Source organism: Gallinula chloropus (assembly GCF_964237585.1).
Source record: "Gallinula chloropus genome assembly, chromosome: 10".
Classification (NCBI taxonomy): domain Eukaryota; kingdom Metazoa; phylum Chordata; class Aves; order Gruiformes; family Rallidae; genus Gallinula; species Gallinula chloropus.
This window is the reverse complement of record NC_140095.1, coordinates 19,699,095-19,722,889: the sequence shown is the minus strand read 5'-3', so window position 1 is coordinate 19,722,889 and position 23,795 is coordinate 19,699,095. Positions and strand designations below refer to the sequence as shown.

Sequence of the window (23,795 nt, the reverse complement as noted above, 5' to 3'; positions counted from 1 at the left end):
AATATTAATGTCTCCTCTTCTCTCCCTATCACATTTGGAAAGATAATAGAAAACTGCATTTTCAAAGAGTAAAGAATGTAAAATGCTCTAGAGTTTCAGTCTCATTCAGTTGGATTGATTTTACCATAACTCTTTTCAAAAATAAGAAGCACTTTTGTGATAGCTGAGTGCATTGAAGCCTAATGGGTTTAATTTATGTGCAGCTGGGCTGTAACAATACTCTGTGAGCCATTACAGCCATGCCTCTCAACTGAATGGCTTTGTACAAGCCCCTAGTTAGTGATAAAGCTCCACACAGTAGCTTAACCTGGAGAAATTCACAGTGTTTTATGAACACCTTCTGTGCTAAATGGCAGCAACTCCTCTTTGGAGGCAAATCTGTTTGCCCACAAAATGGGTTCATCAGAAGGTCTGTTAATATGCATTAAAAATATGCATGATGGAGTATAGTCACATCTGATAGACAACCATCATGTGCCAATTGCCATTTCGCTGGATTGTGGATGTTCTGCTTGTCAGATTAATTTTGGCTGTACTAAAAAAATGGGCTAATATGGGCTTGTCCCACAAGGTTTGATGATGATGCCCTGACCGAAATAGTTTTTCCTTTAAAGGAAAACATTGCAACAAATGAAGGACTAACAAAAGGAAGCGGATGATTTGTTTGTCCTCATTTGGGCTGGCTTTGCCTGGTGGAGATCGTAGAAGATGCCAGTGGTAAAAATAAGGACATTTAGCATAGATTTCTTCTCAAGGAGTCAGGTGGCCTTGCAAGGGTTTCATATTTTTAGGTGGCATATTAGATTCTGTCCTCTGTAATCTTAGTTGTCCCTCCTTCAGACCCATGTATTTTTTGCCCATTCTTACCATCAGTTTTGTTGCCTGTACCTGCGTTGAAGCTGCTGTTGGAGATGAAGTAGGTGGTGTTGGCAGCTTATGAGCAGATGTGACATGATTTTTTTTAAGTTTTACATAGTTGAGCATATTTGCATGGATGGATCCTCACTGGTACAGTGTTGCTTAATATAAAAGCAGGTTGTGTGGGACCCTACAAAAATGGGAATTCATGAGACAAAAGGTAAAAAACTTAGAAGAAGAGCAGTCACCTACTTGGTTTTGGGAAGTTACATAATATCATGCATGGATATGGAGAGCCTGGCGTAGCAAGATATGTACATGACCTGAAAAGAAAGCTTGGAGAAGAGTCTTAAAATTCACCTGGGTAATGATAAGAATGAGACACAGTTTGTTAAAATGATATCTGAAGTATTGCCTGAACTTCATCTCACTTCTTGCTCTTATCCCTGCTTGCTGTGCTGGAGCCTACAGTTTGTCATTCCTTCATCTGTCTGACGCTAAGGTTTCTATGAGATGGCTCCTTAGGATGTGGCCTAATGAATATGCAAAGAAAAATGGACCTGATCTAAATGTCTGTCTTAGAAATGGCAGAATATATTTGTTTTGATTGCCTATGATTATTTCCAACTTCTTCTTTTCCAGCTTCAACATGGTGAATAGTTTCCACCCCACCCACCCTTCTTTTTTCCTTAGCATCAGAAATCCCAAAGCAGAGCTTCTTTTAGTTTCCTGTCTCCTTGGCAAAGCAGCACAACCTAGTCATGTCCTCAGGGAGATTGCCCTTACAATACTTGCAGGGTTTGAGCTTGAGGAAGGGAAGCACTACAGTGTAGAGATCCTATGGCTCTTGAGACACAGATATATTGCACGCAGCTGAGATGAGCCTCCCACGCTGGGCAGGACATGGGGAGACCAGCTGGGGCTGGCTGTGGGGGAAGGCAAGTTAGCACGGGTGTAGGAGTTTGTGTTGCTGTTCCTGGGAGTCCAGCAGCCTTCCAGACTCAAGCTTTCAGAAGAGCAGGGTAACTCTTGGGGAAAAGTATTACTCTCTGCCTGTGGAATGAATGCATTCTCTTCTTCACTTTTTAAGACGTGTGTCTTGGGGTTTTTGGCTCTCTGATGATTTTGGTATACCAGTCATAAGTTTAGAGGCATTAGATATTCAAAATGTCATGGACTAGCATGATGTTAATGCATGTGACCCCTTTCTGATTAATTACAGTGTTTAGAGTGAACTTTTTTTCAGTACTAAAATGAAATTCCTCTTTCACAGACTTAAAAAAAAATGCAGTAAGGGAACTTTCTTCAGTTCTTGTAACATTATATGTAAAAGTGTACAAAGATGACAAGTACTCATAGGCCACTTCAGTAAGGGATAAAAGCCTATATGAATTCATAGGTAATTAGAGAATTATGTCTTTGTTTAAGGAGCTTAAATGATAATCAGAGATTACACAGCCTTTGTTTGGGCTAGAAACTAATTAAAAGAATGATCGGTCTCTGAGAGCTACATAGTTAAAGGCTTTAGAGTAATGGAATGGTATTTATTCTGAAGCTTTGCAGTATGACTTAGAAATTCTCAAATATGGATAACATTACTTGGATTTACTTTATACAAGTGATGTGTGACTCAAAATTTAGCTGAAGTGTGCTGTCAGGTGATTAAAGAAATTTATTTCTAATTAAAAGTGATTTTGAAGCTTCTTTACAAAATTCAGACATTACTGTAGACACCCTCCAAAAATTAGTTCCCTGGCATTTAGCGGCACAAAGAGGATAGCTTCATACTAGTATATTGCAAGTTTTTTGTGTCAGCTTCAATAAATGAGCAACAAGAGTTATTTTTCTGTTTTATAATACTTTTATATTTTATAAGAATCATCCTTTTAAGAGGAAGCTATGACCTTCCCCACAATCAAAATGGAATTATTAAAATAGGACATTTGCCATAACTTCAATCAGGGTAAGTCTTAAAATATACTGGTTCTTAGCATAAGATATGACCATGGGAAGACCTTGGAACATAATTTCCCTATAGTTGCTCTCTAAATTGGGGAATACTTCATCTAACCACAAGCCACATACATCCCCATCAACTTAATGAGAGAATACACATTTAAGGAAACAAAAGGAAATGGGTCTCCCTTAGGACCTGGCATTGTTACATTGTCCCTCTGTGGTTTTAGTACATCTGTTTATGGTTCATTCTCTGTTTCAAGCTTTAAAAAAAATGTCACTGAAATTCCTAATAAGGAAGATCTCAGTTGGAGGAAGGAGTAAATACCAATTTTCACGGCTTATACCACTTCATGTAAAAAAATCAGTCATTAGTTTCATGATTCACACTTAATTGCAGGAGATGAAAATAACTTCCAAACATGACCTAAAATGTCCTAGAAGATATTCTCAGGATTTCTGTTGCTATATGATACTATGGAGCTGAAAAATATTTATGACAGTTAAACTTACACTATTCTTTTGATTCTTTATATTCTTATCTAAGTGGCAAAGTTACAGCCTCTAAATGTGCAATACTGTTTTCAAAGTGTGCTGAAAGAACCAGGGGCTCAGCATATTTGTCCTAAGGCTGGGTTATGGGCGTCCAGCGGCCAGTGCTGTTTTGTGCTGTGTCCATGATACTGTTTATGAGGTATATGGAGTGATTTATGCACTTTGCTGTTAGAAATCAGGTGCTCTGGTAGCATGTGTCTTTACAGACACTCCCTAGTGTACTGAAACGTAGATCATGAGCTGTTGTCATTGCTGGTGTTTCCAAATTTTGAAAAAGAACATGGTGAAGGATAGAGGAGTTACTGATGTTGGTGAGAAGGGAATCACAGAAAGGGAGCAATTGCAGAGAGATTCAAGAGCATCCTAGGAGTTGCAATGGCAAACTTAACCATTGCAAGTGGTTTATTTTGAAGTGAAAAGCATGGTGAGGGAATGTGGATGAATTCCTGTCCTATAGTAATAGGTGGAAGTATTTAAATTGTTGTGAAATTACTTTAATCTTTGACATTCTTTTCCATTTCTAAAGTGCTAATGTACAGTGAAGTACAACAACAATAAGAAATTACAGGCAAAATCAGCGGCAGCTAGTACCCTGGAGAGGTACAAATGACACTGCATTGCTCACTTCCACACTCAGGCATCCATACATGCAGCTAGCACACATGTGCACACACACATTCATACCCATTTCCCATGCCCACCCCCATATTTATACATTCTTTCTATATACATATGTGTTTGGCTGTTCCACAGCACTTCCATGACAGCTAAATAATTGGATGTGCACTTCCCTGGGTTTATGCAATGCCTTCCCTGCATTCTGTTCTTGCTTCAGTAGCCTCTGGCAACTGGGGATAAGGTTACCCCCTGCATGTTGCCACTCTTGTGACATGAGCCTGTCTGTTCCTCACTGGCTTCCTTCCAGTGCTATATTGAGAAACTGTGCAAAGGTCCATTTCTTCACCTGGGCTAAACATCAAACAGGTTAGTGTACCAAGAGAACAGACCGTTCACGATCTGTTCATTCCAGTGTCATGTTTACTTTACAGTCGGTTTTGCCATTCAGCGTGTCACAGGTGGCCTCGTGGTCCCCACTGCTGGAAGCTTGGCTATCAGCAGGAACGTGCCCATTGCGCTCTGTTAAGAGATTGAAGGTAAAGAACTGGCATGGGTCCTTTTGCCTGCTGCCTTCCTGTAAGGGGCTCAGGAAAGAGCCGGGGTTCTTCCATTCCTGGAATGTGCACATCTCCATATGAGGGTGAGTGATTTTGCTTAGGTAGCCAGGGCTGGGAGATGCTGAAGATAATGTCCTCTGGCTGCCGCTTAGGAAACTCCCGCTGTCTTCCAGAGAGTCCTTCCTAGGGTGTTCGAATGAGCACCGGTTCCAGTTCCTGTAGCTGTAGGCCCACCATCCTAACTGCTTTCGACGGTGGCACTGGCATTTTAGGATCTGTATAAAAGCCCTCTTGAACTCTTTGCTTGAGCAAGGGTAGATGATTGGATTCAAGCAGCTGTTAAAGTAGCCAAGCCAAAAAATCACCTTGAAGATTGTTTCAGGGGGCTTCAGAGCCGAAAACAGAGATCCTGTCCAGAAGAAACAAGCAGAGACAATATCTGAGATAACTGGTTTACTTGCCTTTGGGAAGGGTAAATGTCCCATCAGATCACTGCTGGAATCTGTTTATTAAGATACTTCAGTGCATGTTATATTCTTTTTATGGTCTTTTGGTAATAAAAGGCTATTTTTGTTATTTTTAAAGATAGTAAGGGAATGCTCTCTGACATCTGAAAGCTAAAGCATCACAGAATTAATGTAGAATTAAAACCCAAGAAGTAGTCCTTGTGTTCACATATACACATCTGTGGCTCTAATATCTGTTCATCCCAGTGAAAGATCAAACCTCCATTGTCCAAGCTGCTGCACAGTGCACAGGTGGAGTCAAGTTGTGCCTTTTCCAAAGAGCTTTCAAATGTCACTTCTGCTGAAAAAGATCTAACTGTTCCCAGGCCTCTCTGAAGGTGTGTGTTCAGACAAACCTTATGACTTCAAGTATGTTCTCTGGCAGCTCCTAAACATCACCTCATTTATCTAGATTATTTGAACAGTATAAACTCTTGAAACCTGAAGTTCACTGTGGTACTTCCTGTATCTTAGGCATTCATAATAATGGTGTAACCCAAACAAAGAGATTATTTTATGAATACTTCCTCTTCTGTTCACAACCAAATAATTTCCCTAAAGAGGCTGCTCATATGAAAAATTCATACTGGAAAATTCACTTCATGTACTTTTAGGATTAAAACCATGCAGTTGATCAGCTAAATTTAGTAAAAGGGGCTTTATAAAAGAATGTATGAATTGTTTAAAGCAAAACAGGCATTTGTGTTACCCAGCTGGGAAAACACCTTTGTGTCTGGCTCAATTAATCAGAGAGCAGGGACTGAGAAGAGAATTCTTATGTCAAGAACTGGAGTTAGATTTGAAGAGTTTTTCAAATGGAAGGTGGCACTCAAGCCTGAATGTCACATCTCTGAGAAGAGCGACCTTTTACATCAGAGTGGTTTCAGAGTCCCTGGGCTGTGAAAGCAGCTGAGTGAGTTGTGACTGTCAGGATGCCTTAGTGGGGAGGGAGATGATTCTAGGCATATTTCCCATCTCATAGCAATGTAGAGGCCATGGCTTGGGCCTCCAAACTATGCAAAACCACTTCCTAGCTTCTTGGGTAAATAGCTTTTACATGCCAGAGCAGATACTGCTGTTTATCTAGATGACAATTCTGGCCTGGTGCTGACTGCAGGGTCTGAGTCTCCTTACTCACAAGAAAGTGGAAGGGAGGTAAGTATGTGTCACTCCTTACACATTCACTGCTCAACTGGCTCAAGTGTGTCAGCTAGTCTCTGAGCTGGCTCAGAAAAGAAAATAAGATGCTGAGATGGCATCAGTTAGATAGCTGAGAGACTTTGTCCCTTGCACTTAGGCAATAGGAGTCAAGAAAGAACACGTGAATGAAAAGTAATAGATTTTTACCCCGACACTGTTTTGGGATGGTGCCAGCACTAGCTCTACCTGTTGCCTCAGAACTAAGCACCACACTAGCCCTTAAAGTTAAAACGGAGGTTTTAAGTTACAGGGTTCATAGCATTTCTTTCATGACTCCTGCACTTCACTGAATTTTGCTCCTTGTTCTGCATTGAACCCATATCCCTTATTGCTTTGTTGCTGCTAATGATTTGTCAGGTTTGACCAATGCCACTTCTGCCCATCTGATGGAGATCCTACATCTGTTCTGATTGATACTGCAGAAAGTACATAGTACAGCATGTCTAACATCTGAGAAACTATGAACTGTATTTGATATGTTTTCAAGAGATAAATGAAATTAATGCAAGCACTTAACTGTGTCTTGTGAGTGTCACATACCCTTTGATGAAAGATTTAGTGACAAGTCTTGTGCTTCTATGGATTAAGCCATTAAATAGGTGTCAAATTCTAATGAAGCTTTAGAAAAAGTTGATTGAAGTTTATAACTGCACAAGATGAAGAAGATGGTCTAAAATCTCCTGCATGCACAATTGCAAATATTTGCAGGATTCTTTTTGTAAATAATAATTGCTAATATTTTCCCTTCAGTTTGGGGAAAAGAGAAGCTTTGTGACGTAAAACAAGTACACAGCATGACTAAGTACAACAAGGAACTTGTTGGAGCTCATACTGATAAATTTCTTAAGTTGCTTTTTGGAACTCTTTTGAACTGTAAATGATTTTTAGCTCTTAGAGCCCAGTAAACCTCGTGAAGTGGCTAAAGAGCTCCCATTTTTTTTTTTAATGTATGAATGTGGAATGAGCAGTGGTGCATTTTGCCAGACCGGTTGGTTTGCCTTCCTCTCATACTCTAACAATTCAAAATCTACAGGACATTCCTCTACCAGATTTAAATCTTTTAAGTCAGGTTGAATATGAACAGAATAAATGTAATGATATAGCTTTCAATAAAATAAGAAAAAATGCTAAGGAAGTTTACAGACAGATTTTGTGAAATTCCCAAAGGACAAATAAAATGAGCTCAGCTATAGAGAAGAAATCTGGGAAGCACACCAGAAAAGTGCACTGTGCTGGTATAATCTATACTGCATGCACATGAACCCAATATAACTACATACAGTAAAGACTAAGAGACCGAGTAGGGAGAAAGATAAAAAGCTGAGTGCTGAAAAATGGCTGCTCTGTGTAAACTGCTTCAAGACATGTGTGTTCCTTAAGGAAAAAAGGTAAAGGGCTTATTCTTATCTTTCATGATAATCTGTTTTTCAAATGCCATTTAAAAAAAAAATGACAGCAGGCCATTTTCAGCAGCTGCAGCAAGCATTTTCAAAGCCCTTTTTTATTAAAGGGCAGTAACACAAAGAGCAGAGAATGTCTTCATAGCAGCCCTACTGATGGAGGTACCTTGTGTTCAGGTCTGGTCCTAGAGAAATGACTGAGCCCTGCTCAACCATTGAAAGGCTATCGTGACCCTAACTGAGGCATGAACAGGAAAACCTGAAATACACCAGTTTGGAAAGTGATGTGGCAGTGTGATTTAAAAATCATCAGCAGCATTTAGCTACGATAGTAGAAAAGTTGTGAAACAAAGAAATTCAGGAATAAGTGTCACGGAGTTATGAAAACGCTGATCATTAAACCCTACTTCACTCTCTACTTTATCCTGGATCTGCAAACAGCACAATGCAAGTGTTGCTTGACTCTTTATTATACACAAACTAGTAGATTTAAGTTTTCAGAAGAAGGGCAGGAAGTATGCTTTTCTGAAGGAGGAATATTAATTTTATAAATAAGCCACTGATTATATTATAGACTGGTGTGTTAATAGCTCTTATTTCATGCTGGTTTATTGGTGTATTAAATCTGGATAGAATTCTTAACTCCTCTCTCATTCCTTTTATACATATATATATAGTTACGTGCAACTGCTTTGAGGTGAGACGAATTTAATCTATGTATTTTGTCTATGGTATAAAGCATCATTACTTCCTAGGTTTTTTCCAAATACCAGGTGGTAGGTGATTATCCAAGAAGGCCCTAGCAGTAAGGGAGGTCACTGTGGTCCTAGTGGGAGTAAGTGCATACCCAGGAGCACAGCTAATTTGCTCTCACATAGTACTTTTCGTCTGCCAGTCACCCTGACTTTATGCCACCCTCCCCACATTACCAGTGGGCAATCTGATTTGGGGAAGGTAAAAGCAATCGTCTAAAGGTCATAAGCTAAATAAGTTCCACCAGTAGAAATTTTCACTGGAAAGGTTTTATTGTACCAGGAATAGAGGTATGAGACCTGGCACGACTCTTTTAAGCACTAGAATTCACAGCAGGTAGTACAGCGTGTTCAAGTGGTGTATTTGGTGGGTCCTGCTACCTTCACCACCACCAGGAAAAGCAGCATTCAAGGATATTTCCCGAGATTAACAGAAGCTGCAAATGATCAGATACATTGCTGTGCCCATAGCACAGGCTGTGTGCAATGACTACATGACAGTAGCAGAACTCCACCTAGGAAGAGACCCATGGCTAATGAAGGGATCTTCTGCCACCAAAAGCTAGAGATGGTCTGAAATGTAGTAGTTTTGTAAAACAGCTTTCATCATGGTGAAGGACAAAGGGCTGAGGAGAGACATGACAATTTCTCTTAAAAAACATAAACGTTACTGGCAAAGAAGGAGGAAATTCAATTGTTTTCCATATGAAGTGCAGTGATTTGGATTGTAGCAACGCAAACTGAGTTTGTGCATTGGGAAGCACTTTCATTATACAAGACAGGAAAATTCTGGAACATACTACCTTAGAAGGGTGTAAAAATCCAACCCTGAAGGCTCTTAAAAACATAGTAGACACACATCTACTGATTTATGTGCAGCTGTTCCAGCCTTTGGGCTGGAGGATGCCCTGAATGACCTCTTCAGAGTCCTTCTAGTCCTACTTTCCCTGATTAACTCTGCAGAGTATAACTATGTGAATCAAGTACATTTTCTGGCTTAAGTTTTGGCAGCCCAGCAGAGTTTTACATTGGCAGTACTGGAATCCTACTGACACTGTAGTCTTAGATCCCCTTGGTAAATATATCCATTATTTCGGTAGAGGATTAACTGTTAGAAAAACGGAATGTCCGAGACAGATACTTATTTGGACACTTATTCTCTTCAGGACTTTGGAAAGTTTCTGAGTTTTTATGTTCAGTCCCTCCTCAATGGATGGAATCACAGCCTGTGGTTTCTACAGAGAGAGAAGCTGTTCTTTAGTATCCAGAAGGTGGTTTACATGGACGTTGCTATACATGCTATGTACTTCTAAATATAGTTTAATTTGGTGACTGTTATGCAAAGCTCTACAGCCTCTTGCCATATAAAGATATGAAAAATATTTTGATTAACTTGTATATTTTTAACATTACTGTTTCCCCTACCTTGTTCTTGGAATTAACAACAATACCTTTTATTTAGCTGTACAGATGCTTTACTTCAAAATAAACCTGTCAGGAGCAAATGAATTCGGGGTATTTTGGTACCTCGATAAAGTGATAAAGCTAAGCCTACCAGATACACTCTAAACATCAGGCTATTATTTCCTCCCCTAATCTCCAACTACTTTCCCATCACAGTCTGATAAACAGATTAAGTATTTCCCTGTACTGATTTAGATTGCATTTCAAAATGGGTGGAAAATTTTGCATCTCCTCAGTGATTTACTTGTGCTGGGGGTAGCCAGGGTGACTTCCCGACTCAAACTGATTGCTCTCCTGATGCTTCATGTTTAACGGCTTTACTGTAAGGGAATGTATATTTTCTATTCCATTTTATTTTTCTGCACTAAACCCTGTGATTTATTAAACATAGCACCACAATTTTACCTCTGATTGCACCTTTGACAGCAGTGAAGTTTTAGCAAAGCCGGTGTCCAGCACAAATGGAGAACAGGAAATATTTCAGAAACTCAGCAACTTGATTATTTTGATTGTTTTTTGACTGTGCTCACCAGACTTGATAGAGCTATTCAGATTGGAAATACATTGAGCAACAGCAAATATAATAAAAAAGGAATTAAGAAGTATGTTGTCTAGTAAACACTAATTTCATTTAGGGTCTGACTGGTTCTTTATAATGAATGCTTTATTGTGCAGAATGTAAATAGAGTGCCCTTGGTTAAATCAGAGACACTGTGGGAAACAATTTGCTGTATTAATTGTCTTCACATATTCTGCAGAATATCTGTCCAGAACATCACTGAGATATTAAAATTCAGAGTCCACTGGAGTCAGTCTGAATGCCTTTGTCAAGGCTCATAAGGACTTCAGTGGACTTCACAAGAGTCCTTAAAATAGCAGGGTGAGCAGCAGGAAAATCTGGACCGACTTGATCCCAATACCCTTAATTAAGGAAAACTTTTCACTGAAGGAAGATTCAATGTAACCCTGTGCATGCACACCCAGACTACTCTCTCATGTTCTTTCCTGCTTTGTTATTTTTCTTCCATCGAAATATCTGCTCCTGTGCTACCTCACAACTGGCTGCTGTATTTGCACAGAAAGGAGGATGGGAAAGTTAAGACCTTCTATTTAAGGATCCTTAATGTAATAGTTGGCGAGCTTCTTGAGAAAAGTGTAATACACAAGATATTTTTGAGTTTCCACTTTATGGAAGAAAGAACTTCATATCAAAATTAGACCTGGTGTTGCAACCAACCAACCAGACAAAACTCCTCTGACTACTTCCAGGTGAAGGGAGAAACCCTGCTCCAGTTGTGTGCCTGTGCAAGGTGGTCACATACTAGGGTCCTTAGCTGGAGTTTAAATTTGAAGAATAACATGTTAGATAATAGCTAAGACTTTTGAAATTGCCTTTGATACACCTGTGGTATCCTGCTCGCTGTGCCACTTCCAGCCACACAGAGGAAATAACAACTATGTGTAAGTGACCTACAATTGTTTGTGAGAACAGTCATTTGTGAAATACCACAGGGTTCCATTGTGTGCTTGTATTTCCTCCCTTCACCCATCAGGCAAGGAATATATATATTTATACGTCAAAGGACTGAAGGCTAAGAACTAATTACAGAGTTATTGCAGTGGAAAGGGATGTTACGGGGACTCTTGTCCAGCCTCCTGCTCTAATCATGGTCAACACCGCATGAGGTTCCTGAAGCCTTCACTTCTCCAGGCTGAAGTCCCATCCCTTCATCCTTTCCTCACACAACGTGCTTCAGCCTTGTGATCATTTTGGCTGCCTCCACTGGACTCACTGGATGCAGTACTCTGGACACAAGTCTAGTGACTGTTGAGTGAAAGGGCATAATATGCTGCAGCTTGCAGTGATGGGGGCATTTGAATAGTTAATGTTTATCTCAGCTGTCTTCATGGGAGCAAGTATTCTCTGCCTGTGTATTTTCATGAATGCCATATATTTATTAGTTGTATCCGTGGGAGGAAAATTTTAAAGTGTTAATGATTTACTTACCTAAAATTAACCACATTCCCCTTTACTGTCTTCTACTTAATATCACTGTTTTTTCTTTTTCCACCCAGGCGTGTTCGCTTTCCAGTTACTTATTTTCTCTCTTCCTCTTCATTTTTAAATATTTATTTCTACTCTCCTTATGTCTTAGTTTTTAAATCCAAGGCTAATCTCTTTTCTAATTACTTTACATTGTGATAATTGACTTCCTATTAAGTAAACATCCATTTCTAATAAATTCTGTATTTGATATAAATTATCTAAATTACTCACAGAATCATCAGTTCTGTTCACAATCAAGTATTTGATACGTAGATTAAGTGATAGTTGGGGAAGAGTACTGTGAATTTTCTGGATTTGAGAAGGAAAAGTCCCTATGGATAAGTTTTGGGTTGTCAGATGCTATATTTTCTGCCTTTTCCAAAGAATCACATTACAAAATCTTCCAAATGCAGTTTTGCTTAGATGAGAGCCAGCCTAGGGTGAGTCTTTGTTCCTGTTTACTGGAACACAACATTTGTTCTTATTGAAACAAAATGGTCTGGAGTTGTTTAAGTACTTTGCTGTGTGTCAGTTGATATTCCACTAATAGCAAAGTAACTACAATAAAAATCTGTCCTGAAATGATAATGGGATAGGAGAGCTTCACTGCACGGGGTTTTGTCATTGTCTTAAGATTAAAGAAAAGCCATACAATTTGAAACTAATTGTCTTTATGCATAGTAAGTAGAAAATTGTTTTAAAACTTGAAACAGTGAGTGGGGGTGTTCTGAAATCTTCTTTGAATATCACAAAGTAGAAATAGTTAGAAATTGGTAATAAGTATTTTGAAGATTAGTTAGAGACTGTTCAAATGTAAATAGTTAAGGTAACCTTGGAAGGCAGACATACCTTCCTTCAGTCAGAGGAGAGAATGATTCCATTTTGGTGCCAATTAGAGTCACTCTGACTGGAGTTAAATCTGAACTTTCCAACATTCCACACAAGAGAAAATTCCCATGTTTTAAAAATCACTGTAGTGATGAAAAACATTGCAAAATACAAAATGATAACGGAAGAGTTCTGAAACATGAAAAACAGGATGCTTCAACAACATCAAACCCCGTCTCCCAATCTGTTCTCAAGAAGATGGCTTTTGCAAAAGTGAGCGTTGTTTGGCAAGAAATTTGTTTTCTGGTGGAACTTGACCTTGCTGTGAGAAGTGGCTTGATCAGCTTTGTCATGTAATCAGCAAGAGGCTGTCCCAGTGCGGGGCAGGAGATGGGTGCTGATGGCCAGGCTGGGAACCACCACCTCCCCCCTGAAGTGATCCCTGCCGCAGCTGGTAGCTGCTAATGCCTGACTTATGGCCATTCTGAATCAACAGGGAAAGCTCAGATGCTGCATGTGTGTAGCTAGTAAAATTCTCCCTGTAAAAGTAATAAGCTGCCTCTGACCAGAGCTGTTACCAGTCCAGAGAATGCAGAAGGGATGTGTTCGACTTTTATTTAAGCTTTCTGCGGTTCTTTTTACCACATGCTTGGCCAAGTCAGCATGCCAAGGTTTTAAAGCTAATTAGATTTCTAAAGCTCCTGATTTCTTTCCTTCCAGCATTCAGTGTTTGTTTACATTCCCGTGGACCTATTTAACATAGGAAAAAAACCCCACAGTTTACAAACAGTAGAGGATGAAATAGAGAGTATGGTTATAAAATTAAGAGTCAATCAAGCTGGGAAGGACTGGAGGCCTTCTGGAGAAGAGGGTTAGGATAACAGGGAAAAAAGATCTTGAGAAATAGGGAGAGAATCCAAAATCAGCAGAATAAAATTCAATAAAGAAAATGAAAGGAAAGATGGTTAAATTACAGCTGCTACAAACAAGTAATGATGGCTAGTGTTTGGCTGTGTGTTTTGAGCCTGTTGGTGTCTCTGGGGGATGCCTTGAGGTACGTAACCCAGCAGTGCCTGAGCTGCCCGGCTGGGGGACCATGGGAGTCACAGTAACCCCACAGTTACTGACATGCTGCAGAGCTGAACCCTCCTGTCTGTGAGTAAGTACTGTGCATGTGTTGGGGGACAGCATTTTGCTGTTGAGGAAGGAGAAACATCAAATTAGGACTAACTGAGTAGACAATGATACAGTGATATTGCAGAAGATGATGTGGAAGAAATAGAAATCCAAATACAAGTACAGCAGTTCTCATCCTTCATACCTAACAGGTATGTTATGTATATGTCCTGGCTGTGAGGACACTATAGCAGTTGTGAGGTTCTCTTGGCTGGAGCCTTCTGGCCCTGCAGTGAGCAAACCTGCATGAGGGGTGATGAAAGCATCGTTCAGCCAGAACTCAGCCCATGAGTCTTCCATTTTGCTGTTTTCCAGTTCATTCAAGGAAGTCACATGGAGAAATTTCCCCTTACTGTCCTGGCAGGGGACGTTAGACCCATTCCTGCATCCCATTCAAACGGGGAAAGAAATGTCTGCAAACCAATACACTGTTGGTATCAGCTACACTCAGTGACTCCTGAGTTGTAGTACAGATAGGAATCAGATCTTTTTACTAAAACCTGGAGTTGCTACACCTTCTTAATTAACAAGCCATATATGAATAATAAATATAATATATTTTATATATTATATCGGTCATTTCTTATTATATCACAAGCAATTGCAAAGCAGAGTAGCTATATTTGCATTTTAAAGGAACAGTGCGTAACTAACCACGGAGCCACTAAGGTTGGCAGTTCAGGCATGGTGAGATTGTTTCTGATTGATAGGCAGAAGTTAAGAGATAATCTGTCATTTCCAGAGGTCCTGCTCTGATCTGCAGTCCATGTCTCTCCTTCCTACAGCGTCATACAAAAGATGGTGTTGATGCTTAAAGCATTGAGAGTTGAAAATTATTTTTAAAAAACTTAGTGTATGACACTAGGACCATTTGCAAGTTGGTATTTAGAAGAGCAGTAGAAAATACAAAAAGGAGCTTTACTTGCCCAGACCAGAAAGAAAAACAAAGAGGAAAGCTGTAGTTTAAAAAAGAATGATAAAATAAAAGCCTCGAGATTAAGGCCTCGTCTGTAGTTATCATATTAGCATAAATTCTGAGTATATCTTGAATAACAAAATATGGAGATACAAGATATGGAAAATACATAAGATATGGAAAAATGACAGTTTTGACCAAAACCCTATTATATCCCTGTGTCTACCATTCTACCACTTCTCAGTCCAGAATAGCTATGATGACTGAACACCATGGAGAGAATTCACTTATGTTTAAATTGTGTTGCATTGATATAAATTGGGTAAAATCAAGGTCAAGTTTAGTAAGAATATTGTTTGGTACTGAAAAGTGACAGTAGATAGGGACAGAAACATGATGTTATTGTTGCTATTATTTTGTCCAAGAGAGTTACAGACCTGCAGGTTGCTAAATAGAAAGAATATGGGCCAAGTTTATGTTTGTTTTGCAATGAATTAGCTGATTAAGGGAGCCTAGAAAAGCTAATCTGGGTTTGCTGAGTTTGCCTTTATTATACTTAAATATCTTCTATTGCTGGTCGTGCTTCAGTGTCTTTTTCTCCCCTTCTCGCTTCTGATTTATAACTGATGTAATCTGTCTTGGACATTGTTGGTAAATAATAAGGCTTTAGCATGGAATTGAATAACACAGCTGCAAAGATATTGTGTGAACTTCCATTATACTTCCTTTTATTACTTAGAAACTGATGGTTGTTGATTTTCAGTTTCCAGGTATCTCTGGAACACCGGTCAAAATAGCTCAGTGGGCTGTGGAGGGGGACTTTAGTGAAGACACTAAAAAACTCATCACTTTTTGTTCATGTCTGGATTTCACGGACAACTACATTAACAAACATGCAGCTGAGACCCTGAGGTATGGTCTCTATGCTTTAGGACCATATAGACATGTATAGCTTTACTTGTACAACAGCACATGTGTTTGCAAATGCCTTTGGCATGAGGACCTTGTGTCCGCTGCCTTGCTGGACGCTGAAAGTAGTTTCCTCTGAAATTATCACTTCTCCCCTGTCCTTCATTTCAAGAGTTTTGAGATTTCCTATTGCTGCCCAGTGGCTTAGTCTTCCTTTTATTTTTTCCTTGACACTTTCTGATCACTTGAGACAGAAGTTGCTGCCACTCATGAGGTTGAACAGTCAACATGAATTGATTTATTTCTATTTTTTCTGTATTGCTTTGCATATTTGTTTTTGTAAATCTACACATTAAGATTTCCCTTTGTTCCTTTGACCTGCAAATCAAAAGTACCCCAGAATTTGTAGAGTTTCATCTGCCTTGATAGCAAACAACTCTGTTCTAAAAAATAGAAGTAACTGATAATCAGCATTCTTTGCAAACCAAAAGGCTTAAATCATGGTTTAAGGGAGGCTATTTTAGTAGTAAAATGAATAATTTCAAAATAATCCAGTCCTCCTTGTTTGACAAAACACACTGTACTGGTCAAGAAATGTCCTTCTCATTGCTTTCACAGGAATTGTCTAGAAAATGGGAAGAGCGGGTACCTGCTGTCACCTGTGTGATTGAACATTGTACCAAAGACAGACCTGCAAGTGGGCAGAGGGTCAGATTGCCACATATATCATTAATTTGTCCAAATTCTGAATAACTATTAACTTGAGGACATCAAATCTAGAGAGCTAGGCTAGTTAAAGAGGGGAAAAGGGGCAAGACCAAAATGAGATTAAAGACCAGGCCTAAAGCCCTGAGGAAAGCAGAACCCAGTAGCACTGACAGCGCTGGACCTTATGCCTTGAAGTATTTCCCATGGGAAACTAAGTGGCCTGGTTTGGTATTCTTGGTGCAGAGATGCAGAGGTTGGCCTGATGTAACATAAATCTACATACTGTACTTGGATAACATTTTATTTTAAGAAAAACTTTGTATTGGCTGACCTGTAGCATGCAGAATATTTTTATGTTCTTTTTATTATTTTATAGGGAGTTTTCAGAAGCTTAATACATAAGGATATTCAAAACAGTTGTATCTTCATTATGAGGCTCTTGGGACTTCATCTCACTGCCAGTTACTGTACAAGAATTTTGTTTCTGACTTCAGTGGATAATCTCACCGGTTTTGTGGGAGCAGGGGGGAATTAGGCTCTGAACTGGGAAGTGAATAATGCTCTGCTGGTCCCAGTGGAGTTAAGCAATAGGCTGAGGAAGTTAATATGCTGTGGAATATTCAATTGGATACTCCTTGGCTTAAAAGAGGGAGTTTTAATGAGTGTTACCTTATTTCCGCAGGGCTCTAGTCTTTAGGTAAAAATCATCTATTTTGCTAATAATTTTTCAGTAATGCATACTAAATATAGTCCTGATGCCTAAGAAAAGATTCGTATGATGAGGAAGAAAAGAAACATTCATTTTAAAGCAGCAAGGTATTTACTCTTCAAAGCTGTATCACTGAATTTATGGCATTAAGGTGTCTCAGTGACATGTATGTCAATTTTATTTTTTATCCTGTGCCACAAATAATTTTGAGTGGCAAACCAGCTGTTTACAAAGCCATGGAACATTTATGAATGTGTGCAACAGGATATTCTATAGCTCTATTGCTATCTGCAGAAAATACCTGGTAGCTACTGGAACAAAACCAAATTTCTCACATGATTCTCTCTGATACCAGTTTTGCTGCATCTTCAGGTGTTTAAAGGCAGCATGGTTTGGTCCTACAAAAAGAGATTGTGGGTCATGCTTCATGCTGATCATGTCACAGTTCTTAGTATATCATAGTGTCAGTGCTGTAATTCCTCTCCGTAGCTGTGTACAGAGCTCAGTTGGAGAGCTTTCCTTGCAAACCCTATTGATTCTTTCTTGAAAGACACTCTGTAAGTGTTCATGTGATTTCTTTTTCCTTTGTTGTGTAGTATTTATTCAAGCAGTGTCCCTGCTTTCAGCACCGCATCAGTTCCCAGTATTTATCTGCCACCTGATGCAATAATCCTTTGTCTGGCATATCAAAATGGGGACCTGTGGCATATAGAGAAATGCCAGAGTGGAAGAATTATAATTTTTGTCTGGAAAACTAGTAGAAGAGCTGGAAAGACTTTTAACATGAAGGAACTCCTCAACATATAAGCAGATTTGTTAAGACATGGTGTTTCAGTGGTGCAGAGATGTTTACTGACTTGTCAACTGGTTTTTGGTGGGATCCTGAGAAATCCAGAGCTGCTCTGCTAATGCCATTCTGCAGAGTAAATGGAATTACTGAGTAAAACAGGGAGCAAAAAATCATAGTAAAGATGCAGGTGTGAGGGCATGGCTTGGGTTAATGGTATGAATATAAGGTGTGAAAAATACAGGCTAGGGAAGAAGCTAAGTACCTAGTCTGGACTGGGTAGCAGCAAAGGCATTTAGATTGCAGTCCTGCACTGGTGAGCGAGCGGGTTGTGATTGAAACAGCCCAGGGCAAGAGTGGGGAGTTTTGTAAATCATCAGTACCTCTGGGATTCTATGGTTTGCTTATTGCCAGAATTGATTTCATACCACCATGTGCTTTTTGTAAGGGTTCTTAATAGCATTTCATTTAATTTTGTGACTTCAAGACACAGAGTAAAAGATTTCTGGTATGAAGGGTGCAGAACAGGGCTGCATTCCTTTGGAAGTCTTTCTCCACAGCTCTGCCTCTCCTCCAGTGAAGGATGGCTGCATTATGCATGTCAGGTAAAGGTCTTTTCCCCACCTGTTTTAGTAAGCAATGAATTAGTCATGCCTAACATCATTAATTAGCTTTACACTGATACACATAGATGAAAAGTGCAACGTTCTGGAGCGTGCTGAATAAATTAAAAGAAGAGACCGGTGATGAGGAACAAGCCCAGCCCTTCTTTCTAGTGAGCCAAGCAGTGGGAAAGTACCCACTGTTAAATGCCTTTGGATACTCTATTGCATGCCATGTATACCTTTCCCCTCCTCTTTCGTAGCCTAAAGGCTGTTAGTTCAACGTAGAGCACTGGAAGGATTTCTATGCAGAGGACAGGAGAGCAGTCAGTATATACTGCAACACCAAGATGTTGTTTTTTCACTCTTCTAACTCACTCAATGGCTCTGTGGGGCAGCAAGTGCTCACAGCGCTGAGGTGAGCGTGTTGACTGGGGCTTAGAGGCACTGGGTCTGTGTTGGGTCAGAACCCACAGCAGTGGGCTCAGCCCTCCAGCCCACCCAACTCCTCTGCCAGCACACAGTGTGCTGTGGTGAAGGCTCTCAGCCTGTCACCTCACTGATGCCTCACACACGATTTATAGATGAGAAAATTGTATTGTCACAAGCAATAAATTCTCCACTCAGGTGTCTTAAACAATGAGTCATTAAACCTCCCAGGAAAGGCCAGGAGTTTAGAAATAACTTCTCAAAGGGAAAACTGACACACTTTCAAGGAACTTAATTGTTTCTCGCGTCGCGTCTGCCCTGTGACCATTAATGTTTTTAATGGACTGGTCTGCATCTGTGTTCGTAGCTGTACCAGCTAGTTAAGACTATGATCTACTGCAGTCATATCTGCTTTTTTTTTCCTTTGAAATACCTTCATTAATTCAAAATCAAGGAGGGAATCTACTTTATGAGAGGATCATGACCTATTAGCTATGCACGTACTACTACTACTGGTAGTGAAAATATATTTCTATCCACAGGCATGTACTTTTGCAGTAGTTGGAAACTTGTTGTATGTTGTAAACTTTCTTAATAGCCAAATAGAACTTTGCTCACAATTTTCCTTCTGCTTGGAATTTTTTACATCCTTAGCATTAGCTTTATACAGCTCTTGAATGGTAAAGATTAAGTTTATAGTACAATAAACCAGAGATTATAAAGTTGCCCTGCAATAGATAAGTGGTTGTCCTAGAGTAAAGATTCAACTCTAAATGATCTTACACATTCGGTGAACTTAAAATTTCATAACGCTTCATCAGAACCAGGTTGCTGAACTCAGTTTAGTTTTCTACAAGTCTCTAAAAATATTCGCTTGCCACTCAATTAGAAATGTTTTGGTGGGGTAACTAAGTAAACATGAATACAGAACATTAGTAAAGGCTTTTTCTCCCTTTTCTTTTCCCACCTCTTTCCATATTTAGACTGCCAGACTGTCTGTGTCTCAGAGAAATGAATTTTAGACAGATATTTTTGAGAGCTTAGTAATTCAATGTCTTGAGATATTCCACTTCAGAGGTAATGCCAGTATTAATGGCCATACAAGCAAATTTCACAAGGACTTAGGAACACACAGTAATGTGTTAAGGCTACATCAAATGCTTTGATAATATTTTAAAGTTGAAAGTGAACAAAGTGGCTGCCCAAAGCTCGCTCAGCAATCTCCCACAATGCCTGAACTAAGACCTAGTGAAACCAACGCGAATCTTTCTGTGGGGATCACTGGGCTTTGTGTGTTTGCTTTTGGGATCTGATCAGTAACATCTGAACGGACAATTAGAACTTTCTTAGTTCCTCAAGACTCAGAGGAGTTTTGCACCTCATTGTTAAATCAGGCTCGTTATCATTTGAGACACCTAACAATGCCAGTACACCGACTGCATTATAGCCTGAACATCTAACAGTAAAGTAAAACAACATTTCAGTGCTGAAAGTCTTTCTGTGTTCTTATCTAGGATTTTTGTTAAAGCATCCTCTAAAAATGTTTCTGAAACCTAATTCAATTCAAACAGTGACCGCAAAGGGGGATTTAACTCTGAAGATATTGTCCCCTGATTTGACATCTGGCCCATCACTGAGGACTACCAGATGAGCAGACTTTCTGCAGGCTGCACACCTTGCAAAGTTTCAGCATGATGCTTTGAAAAAGCCAGTATCAGAAATAAACTACTTTTACTCCCTTTCCTTTCATCTGTTCACTACGGTTCATCTGATTTCTTTCTGTATTTTTGTAGTAAACAACTAACCCCCTTCCTCCCCCTCCCCTCTCAATCCCTTGATTACCGACTTACCTAGTGGCAGAACAATGAAGAAAGGTAGCCAGCACAGGATAAACATGCCAACCACAATTCCCAATGTCTTGGCAGCCTTCTTTTCTCTGGAGAATTTTAAAAGCTTGAAAGCTAAGGAGTTCCTGGGATTGTGACCCTTGGATTTGGTGCTGTTTAATGTGTCCTCATGAATGTTCCTGTAATGAATCCGTAAAGTCAGCTCCTTGGAGTTGGACATTTCTTTCATGACCCCAGCTTCCAGGTTTTTAGTAGTCCTTTTTGCCACTATGTAGACCCGACAGTACATCACAAGGATGACGATTAAAGGAATGTAAAATGACCCCAAGGAAGAAAACAAAGCATAGAATGGTTCTTCAGTGATGCGGCACTCTTTGTCGTCTTTGGGTGCTGGTTCTTTCCAGCCCAAAAGTGGCCCAATAGAAATCACCATGGAAAGGACCCAGACACCCAGGAGAGCTAAAATCGCCCTTCTTCTTGTTACCAGAGTTGGATACTGGAGAGAATAACGTACCCCTATGTATCTATCTATAGAAATTGCACATAGACTTAAAATGGAAGCTGTACAGCATAGCACATCGACTGCTGCCCAGATATCACAAAATATCCTCCCCAGCACCCAGTAGCCAAGGATTTCCAGTGTAGCAGAGAATGGAAGGACAGTAAAACTCAGCAACAAATCTGCTATTGCAAGGTTAATTATGAAATAGTTTGTAGGGATTCTTAAATGCCTATTGCAAGCGACAGAGAGAATTACCAAGATATTACCTACAATAGCAAAGAGTATAAAGGCACCTAGGATAAGCCCCACAATTATTGCCCTGCTGATATCCAAGGCAGGTGAATCCAGATTACTTGCTGTCTCATTGGAGTTGTTTGCAGAAAGGTTGCCATTATTTAGAGCAGATGCTTTCAAATATCCAGGTATTGATGAATTTGATTTATCGCCAAGGTGGGTATTCATCTTAAAAATCATCCCCCATAGCAGGTTATGGTTGGATCCCTCATGCAACACGCAGATGGTTTGAGTTCAGCTGAAAGTTATCTCTCTACCCAAGAAGTTGCTGCAAAGCCCCGGCCGGGTTTAGATCGTAAACTCATCTCCCCAGCAAGCTGTCAGCTATGAGCACGTAGAACTCGCACAGCGTGAAGTCCTCTGAAGCTGTCAGAAACAACAGGCTGTTCAAAGTTGCTTAATTTCTCCTACGAACTCGTTTGAGCAGAAATTAGCAGGCTGAAGTCTTGGCTGGAGCTCGAAAGTAGCTGTTTCCATCATGACGTCCCTGGAATAAAAGACAGGTTTCCTGTTATCCCTTGTGCATTTGTGATTCCGTTGGAAGGATGCCCCTGTCTAGCTGCTGTGACATGCGTCCCCAAGAAGGGTTTGTCAGCATTTAGGCAGCTCTGCATGAACTGGCTGCCTGAGCTCACGCCGGCTGAGGCAGTGACATCACGGCGGCCAGCCCCGTCACAGCGCTAGAGGGCAATGCAGTTCTAGTTAAAACTTCCCCATCACCGCCTGAAAGCTAAACAAATGGAATCTATCAGTCTTAATTAAAGCCTTTGCCGCATAAATCTGGATTGGAAACATTTAAAGAAATAGTTTCACTATCTGAGAGCCACACGCCCGGTGGGATGTGGTGGGCAAAGCAATTGCAGTGGAAGTGATCTAGTGGGCTCTGCCTTTCGCTTGCCAAGGAATATTTATTCTGTGATCGAAGTGAATCACATGCCAATTTCTAGAGAGCTAATCATCTCCCACCTCCTGAGGACAAATAGGTAGGTTCTGAAAACCCCTGGTTTATTAGTAGCTTCAGCATTTAATGATGGCATAAAAACATACATGGAGTAGCGTGTTTCTAATTGTAAACTCTGTTAATAATGGAAAAGTAGTGGATTATCAGAATCAACATCTCAGTGAAGATCTCCCTGTTTGTGCTCTGCTCCCGTGTACCAGACACATCTGTGGCTTTGTGTCCCCTTTTGTACCCAGACAACTTTTCTGACCATAGGTGTGTTGTGAAGCCCAGCCTTGAACAGAGCTGCCCACCCTTACCCACAGCCCAAATGAAGGCAGTGAAAAGTGTCGTACTCTTCTCAAGGTACTCTTTCTGCTTAATTACATCCCTGTATCTTTGCAAAGGGCTGCGAGATCACAGAGGCTGTTGTTAACTCATTGTAGCTCTGGAAAAACCTACTGTATCCTATAAAGGAAAAAAAAAAGTAACAACTTATTTATTTTTTAGATAATAGTCTTTGATGTAGAAAGCTGTGGTTTTCTTCATTTTGTGTAGCTTTGGGTCACCAGGTGGGGAGAAATCTCAGATCTTTATAGCTTGGTGCCATTAAAAACAAAAAGTGAAAGATTAACTGAGCATATAACTGCCAAAATACTTTTCTCAACTTTCTGTCATCACATTATGTCCTACAGCTGTTGTCTGCAGTACTCTGCGTTACTGTATATTGATTTTCCTGTTACAAAATGTACTGTGTTTAAAATAAAAGGTTCATTTTTAATAAGGCAGCTATGGCTGAGAGTTGCAGCTGAGTGCTGGTTTTGAGGACAAACCATGTAAACAAAGGCTCTGGTTGAATTTTATTTGAGCAGTGTATGGCAGATGTTTGTGTAGCCCTTCCCAACAGCAGGGACTATAGCTGAGCACTATTGTTCAAAAACTTTTCTTTGAAACATTTACAAGAATGACATGATAACATGTCATGGAGTCACTGAAGGGGAGAGGAACAAACAGTCAATTTATGAGCTCATTTCTGCCTCTGCTTTCTCCAAGGCAGCGCTTTCATTGCTAATAAAAGGAGTTAGCAGCCTTTGATTTTGGACATACATCCTTCACACTTACCATGCTTGCTGGACTCCATATAACCACTCAGCTTTGTTTGTGATTCCTGATTTTGTTTCTCTGCCTTGTCTGTTTAAACTGTGAATTCCTCAGGCTAAGGGCTCTCTCCTGCT

At 40.0% G+C, this 23,795-nt stretch overlaps 1 protein-coding gene across 1 annotated transcript; it reads right to left on the bottom strand.

Moving 5' to 3' along the window:
• Nucleotides 1–2,563: 2,563 nt before the first annotated feature.
• On the bottom strand, nucleotides 2,564–21,800 carry ADRA1B (adrenoceptor alpha 1B; the record flags this gene model as incomplete). The annotated part of the gene is made up of 2 exons (XM_084268495.1): nucleotides 2,564–4,953; nucleotides 20,828–21,800. The coding sequence occupies 2 exons, from the start codon at nucleotides 21,798–21,800 to the stop codon at nucleotides 4,391–4,393; spliced, it is 1,536 nt and encodes a 511-aa protein (XP_084124621.1). The 3' UTR covers nucleotides 2,564–4,390.
• Between the last annotated feature and the right edge of the window lie 1,995 nt (nucleotides 21,801–23,795).